General features: G+C 22.1%; 1 protein-coding gene across 1 annotated transcript; it reads left to right on the top strand.

Annotated features, from left to right (window-relative positions):
* The first annotated feature begins 1,730 nt into the window (after window positions 1-1,730).
* Window positions 1,731-5,259, top strand: LOC126904825 (DNA-directed RNA polymerase subunit beta''-like). The gene is made up of 2 exons (XM_050684107.1): window positions 1,731-2,646; window positions 4,375-5,259. Exons 1-2 carry the CDS (start codon window positions 1,769-1,771, stop codon window positions 5,192-5,194), a joined length of 1,698 nt encoding a protein of 565 aa, XP_050540064.1. The 5' UTR covers window positions 1,731-1,768; the 3' UTR covers window positions 5,195-5,259.
* Window positions 5,260-7,413: the final 2,154 nt, after the last annotated feature.

The following is a 7,413-nucleotide window of genomic DNA, read 5'->3' as shown; positions in this document are numbered from 1 at the left end:
ATTATTGTTATTTTTACAGAGAAATTATAAAAATAGTAGTTGTATATTTCTTTACTTTTAATGCGTATAAAAGTTTAAAGAGCTTGATGCAATACTTTGCAATAATAATTTTTTGTTACTTATAAATAAATATACTGAACTACAAGGAACTTTTATCAAAAGCACTAATATACTTTTCTAAATCAACTTATTGAACTGTTTTCAAATTTGCAATTAGACTTTTCTATGACTTCTAATTTTTGATATTATTACTAATTAGTAATAAATAAGTATTTACATGTAAATAAAATTATAAAAAAAAAAAATTTGTTTTCAAATTATTACTGATTTTTAATAATTGTTAAAAATAATCAGTGCAAAATGACATTTGTAACATATTGTTTTGGTCCTTTAAAATTGTATTTATGAAAGTTTATTATAAAAAAAAAGTTGAATTTGTTATCATAACTTTTAGCCCAACTTGCAAGTTTGAAATTTACATCGATAAATAGACAATTTTATGAGAATTAAAAAAATGATATTGTTAAGATTAATATGCAGTCAGGAAATTTTATAATTACTATTTACAGTAAATTGTTTAAAACGATTCTACAATTGAAATATAAAGAACTGAATTAATTTTAATGATTTACTTTAACGAAAATAAAACAATCAAAATGTTAAAAATATTTACTCAACTGAGTGTTATATAAACTTTTTGAAAATTGTAGAAATGCATTATTAAATTCAGGTGAAACTAAAAATAATTATTTTAGAAATGATTAACATAGCAACATGTCACCAAAAATTTAAAATATTAATGACTGGTAATAACACACACAAATAGAGTTAAACAATTAATAGACTACCAAGTAAAATTATTTAAACTTTTTTAGCAATAATGTATAAATAAGTTTAACTTTCTATACTATGTCATTTATAAAAAAAATTATATTGATTTGTTCATTTTTAAAAAAGTTATGGTAGTTTAAGAAAAAAGAATTTAAAAAATGTCAAAAATTACCGTTTTTTTAAATTGTTAATTTTTGAGGGATTTTTCTCATTTACAAAAAGCGAAGGAATTTTTTTCAATTTATGAGGGTAATGTCTTCGACTAGATACAATTTGACGTATTGTTCATTAAAATCGGCCCAGGAGAGTTAAGATTAAGTGATAACAGACACAAAATAAATAAATAAAAAAACACATAGTAAAATAATATCTTCTCAGCTTCGAAGCTAAAAATATAAGTTTGTCGATAACAGATTAGAGTTAGTTAGTTTAACTAACAGATTAGTTTTTTTATATATTTATAATATATAAATTATAATATATAAAATTTTTTATATTTTATATATCTATTTTTTATATTATCAAATTACTCAATAATTGTTTTGAATTTTTAATAACTAATATTAACTTTAGTTAAATATTAAACCCACTTTTTTTAATAGCTCGTTTTAATTACATTTTTTTTCATTTATTTAATCAAAGCTATTTCAAATATAATGTTATTTATGAGGCACTTAGATTCTCGATTAAAAACAAAAAGTCAAACGTTGATCTGTTTACAATTAAAATAAAACTATATAATTATATTCTATTAAAAAGTTGGGATAACATGACTATTTTAAATAGACAAATGTGCAAAATAATATCTAAATATAATTTTTAATAGTTCAGAACACATTTAAATTTTTAATATAAAGTATAAGTAACCTTAAATTACTTAAATTACTCAAATTAAAATATTTTACAGATAGAATATCATTTATAACTTTTCTAAATCATGACTAATAAATCATATTTACTAAAGTGTTTTGCTCTTTTATATTTGATACAAATTTCAACAGAAGATACTATTGCAGACGATTTTAAAAAATATGTTATTGAATCATTAAATTACATTCGTGAACAAACTGGTTGGAAGTCTTTGAAAAATATACAATTTAAACAAGGTGATTACACATCTAACATCGACAACTTTACCAGTGAACTAATAGATGAAAATAATTATCTTATAAAACTTAATTATATGACTCATCTTGTAAACTGTAAATACACTAAAAAAATACAAAAATTTAACTATTTTTTAAGTCTAATTTTAGATAAATGTGAAACATTTTTAAATAGAAAAAAAGATTTTGAATTTGAATTTTGTGTGAATCATGTGTTTGAAATTATAAATAATTCGAAAATGATGTTTCTTAAATTATTAGATGTAACCAAGTATATTGACAAGATAGATCTACGAATAATAAATCCACTTACACTTAGTCTTAAACCTATAAACATTGAAGTAGAATATTTATTCAAGGCTGATGTAATGAAGATTAAAAAAAAGTCAAAACGAGATTGCCAAAAAACCTTGCCTAAAAGTAAAGTTCTCTATACTTTCCAAAAAATTAGAGATTTTAGTACAGATATTTTACAAATGGTATTAATCCTCTATAAAAATAGAGAGGTATGTGGTCCCTTTAATGAAAATTTAATTAATATGGAATCATCAAATGAAAATGGTATACAAGAATTAATTAAATCGTTTAATGATCTCAAAAATTATGATCAGGATATTCTAGTTTATTTCAATTCTTACTATAAACAAGTCGTTGATAGTTGTTACTTGCAACTAGGCTTCGAACAATTAATAGGGACTAATAATTTCAAGTAAGATTCATATTTATTGATGAAAAAATCTATTAATTAAAGTGTCTTAAATTTATTATACTTATATATTCTAACAAAATTATACAAGCTAACAAATTTTTTTTTATTCGTGAAGTAATGTTTATTGAAAAATATTCCGTTGAGTTAAAAGCTTGATAATAAACAATTTAAAATGTATGTCTGTATTAACTAAATATGCTACTAACTAAAATTAAAATTTTCCATGCTATTTCTGATAATAAAAATTTTTATATACACTCTCTACTACAATCGACCATTTGCTGCCTTCAATATAGCAAAGGACGTATTTTGAAAATTATAATGGGAAGGGCACAAATATTTGTTTTTTTTATATATATATATAAGGTACCTACCATTAATTTAGATAACATTTTTATTGTTCCTAAGTGTTTTCTGTTAAGGTCGTTGTACAAAAATTTAATAAAGAAACCACAAAAATACCACAAAGTTGATTTTTTTAAATTAGCCTCTAAATTTCTCTTAGATTAATAATTACACTAAGAAAATTGTTTTCAGAATTGTTAAATTTAATATACTTCTTGTTTTTTCAACTATTAAATATTTTTTAATTCTTTCCTTATACCTCATAATAGCAGCACACATTTTTAATTATCGTATAACAAAAAAACGGTAATGCGTGGGGTCACAGCACACTATGGACAAGATGATATCTAACAGTGATTAAAATCACTATTCTTAAGAAACGCTTTGATGCAAATCTGTAGATAATGTTTAATTTTATGAAATCGTTAAAGTTAAAGTTAACATTCTTAAGGTTAAAAAAGTAACTTGTGACATTAAAAGTTAAATTTACCAACAAAATTGCGTGATTCCTAACTATATTATATTAATTTAATATTATAGCTTTTTAACAGATTAATGTTCTGACTTACATTTCAGAATAGATATTTATGACTTTAATACAATATCTTTGTAACATATCTGATTTTGAATAAGTTTACAAAACTTTTTATCACATACATAGGGATGGATTTTTTTTGTTAAAAAATTACAATAAAATTATTAAAGGGCAGATTAATTTTTTTACCTTAAAAGTTTCAAATCCCATAAAGCGTCATCAAAATTTTTAATTTGTATTTAGTCTTCAAAAAAATTGCTAAGATAGACATATTAATTTTTTGAAAATAACAACTATTTTAAAAATCAATTAATCATCATTTTATATTATTTATACTTAAAAATGTTAATATATCTTTTGATACAAACATGTTTTTATACTTTTAGTAAATTGAAGTGACATACATATGTTCAGTAAGTAAAAAAACAGGTTAATTGTTACAAATTGTTAAATGAGATCAATTGAAACCCATTTCTTTACTTACTGAACACTTAATATAAATGATGTAATACTTTAATTTTACATAAGATAAATACTTATATCAATATACTATTAAAAAGTTTTGTGGATCTCTTTGTTCGTAAAATAGCAAGTACTAAATATAATTTATAGACGAACCGTATACTAGCATGTTTTATATTATAATTATTTATAAAATAATTATCTTAAAGTAGAAAATTAGATAATTTTTTTTTTAATTATATAGTACAAATAAAAAATCAATTACAATTTTTAATTTAAAAAAAGTGTTTAAAGTATTACTGAGTAACTGCATTATCTGTAATCTTGTAGTGTATTAAATTTTTATTGTAATGATCTATTTTATAATTTTATTATTTTATCAACAGATATAATCATTGTTCGAGTAACATCTATTATTTGAAAGATGGCGTTCGTATATATAACTTTTTACTTTCTCACAGCGGTTGGAAATCTTGGAAACACCTTAGTGTAATAAATTACTTTACTAAAAAAGTATTAATAGATAATGAACCAATACATTATACTGACATAATTGGCCAAGTAAATAAAGCTAACTATTCAGTTATACGGACAAGTACTGTTCAAGTTTTAAGATGTCGCTACCTGGAAATAATTGAACATTTTAAAAATATGTTGGACACCGTAGTAAAGATTAGCGAAAACGAAGATAAAATCGATTGTGCGATAAATATCTATGAAACAATTTTTAAATCTGATGGAATGTTTAAAAATTTCTTGTTTGCTTTATGTACATTAAGACATACGGCAAGAGATAAAATTAATCGCATTGATTCAACTTCCTTAGAGAAACTGATCGAACTTTATAGAAATTTTATTTATGACGTCAAAAGAAAATACAATTCAACAAATGTATTTGTTTACAATAAACTAAACGAAGCCACATTATTCATTAATGACATAAAGTGTGCTCATATTACAAATTTAAGTAATGCATTTATAACAGCAGAAAGATATATTAGAACAACTTGTAAAATCAATAAAGAACTTTCTGATATGGGTCATTTAATGGATAGATTTATGGAATTAAATAAATCTAGTAATTTAATAAAAAATGGTAATATTCATAAATCTATGTGTAAGTTTTTAAATTTTTTTATCGAAAAAATGACAAAAGAAAACTATGACAATTTAGGCTTTAATAATATTAATAAAATTATTCTATAAAAACCAAATTTTTTTTGTAATCTTAACTTTTCTTCATTGTTTCAATATAATTATATTTTTATTAATTTGTTAATTTTAGTTTTGATTCACACTGAGAAGGTATTGGTTTTACTATGACGTGTTCATTTTAATTTAATTAATTATTTTTTTTGAAGCAATTAAATTTGAATAAAATATTCTAAATACAATAAGCTTTCTTTTAATATACTTTTTATAATAATCCAAAAAAAACCTAAGTATAAGAAGAGTTTGAAAAAAATTACCAAAGCAATAAACATTTTTTTTTCTACTTATTTTTTGGAACGTCATATTTGGAAAGTGTATATAATATTAAATAAAAAATTTAGAATTGTTCAAATATAAGAAATCGAACACCAATAAAATAATTCGAAATTTCTAGAAAACAATTAGATTAATGTTCAAATGAAATGTTAAAATATAACAATTGTTAAATTAAAAATATAAAAATTATTGTGGAATCTAACAGACACATCAAAAAAAAAAAAGATTTTTATGATGTGTTTTTAATTATTGCCAGATGTCATATATACTTGTTTCAATGATGTTACGTTCCCCCACTGTGTGGGTTTTTAATTTTTTATTATACTTTAAGACTATGAAAATGTCACCAGAAATAATATTTTATTAATTCCTTAAAATAAAGTTATTCAAATTGTAAAAAAAACCAAGATAGCCATTATTTAGAGTAAATTTTAAGAATAATTTTGTAAAAAAATATCTTATTAATATTCAGTAGTAAATTCGTGTTAATATTTTAAAATTGTGAATATTTGAACTTTGATGTGTTTAAGTTGTCATTAATGTTTGTCACTGTAAGAAATATTTATTACTATATTATTATCACTTGTATTATACAAGCTTTTTTCATTTACTCAATAAAAATAATTGTTAATTAGCATAGAGGAAGATTTTTACATGATAAATATACTCATCTGTGGCTCAAAGCTACTAATGTCGAACTAATATAAAACAGTTGTATTTGAGCGGCTGTTATAGATATAGTTTTCTTTATTATCGCTTTTATATTTTAACTTTGATGCAAAGCTAAAAGGTTTTAATTTTACTATGATGTGTTTTTTTTTTGTGTCTGTTACCACTTTTTCTCAGCTCTCGACGAATCGATTTTTTTCAACGATACGTCAAAAAATCACAAATAGTATCTAGTCGAAGATATTACCCTCAAAAATTGAAAAATTTTCCCTCGTTCCCCGTAAATGGAGGAAACCTCCAAAAAAATTACAAATTGAAAAATCGCTAATTTTTTCAATTTTTTTTACTTAAAACTGCCATAACTTTTTCAAAAATGAACAAATCAATAGAATTTTTTTTTATAGATGCATAATGTCTTTACCATTTGATGTATTTTTTTTATAAATTTGACCCTTTACCTGCCCAGAGGGAGAGATTCAAAATGACAACTTTTTCACAAAAAATTAACTTTTGAAAGTGTTTCGGAAATATTGACACTATTATATATACTTTAAATTAAAGCTTATGTAATATACTTTATTACGGAAAAAAGAAATTTCAAACTTTATTTTGTTTTCATGGTGAAAACAGTCATCAAAGTTAATAAAAAAATATACGATTTTTTTAAAAAATTCTTTTTTATATTTTTAACTTTATAACGCTATAACTTTTTGAAAAATGTATGGATCAATACAATTTTTTTATGAGAAATAATATTTATATACCTTTTTAATTTGATATATTTTTTTTAAATCGGACCAGTTCCCTTAATACAATGGGGTTCAAATCTTTAAAATGCATATAGATAGAAAAACTTTATTAAAAACTTTATTTAAACTTAATTTTAACGAATCATTAGTTTTAATTACATCTAATTTTTACAACTTTTAAGCTGATAAAGTTGATCGAACTGATAAAACCAATGAAATGATTAAAATTACAATTTTTACAAAAATACACGTTTATTATAGGGAAATTCTATGTGCAAGGCTCAAATGCAATCTGACCNTACAAAAATACACGTTTATTATAGGGAAATTCTATGTGCAGGGCTCAAATGCAATCTGACGCAAAATTTTTTTTTTTGTAATTGTAGCTTAAGAGTTCTTCTACAACATGCATGTATTGGTGTAATCGTAATATTGCGTAATTTTGAGTTAAACTCTTTAAAAAACAATGTAAAATAAGTATTTGCATTTTTTTGTGTGTAAAAAATTATTAAATTTAAA

Source organism: Daktulosphaira vitifoliae, unplaced genomic scaffold (genome assembly GCF_025091365.1).
Source record: "Daktulosphaira vitifoliae isolate Bord-2020 unplaced genomic scaffold, ASM2509136v1 Scaffold_4, whole genome shotgun sequence".
Taxonomy (NCBI): Eukaryota; Metazoa; Arthropoda; class Insecta; order Hemiptera; family Phylloxeridae; genus Daktulosphaira; species Daktulosphaira vitifoliae.
Note: the sequence above shows the minus strand (reverse complement) of the source record. Positions and strands in the feature narration are given on the sequence as shown.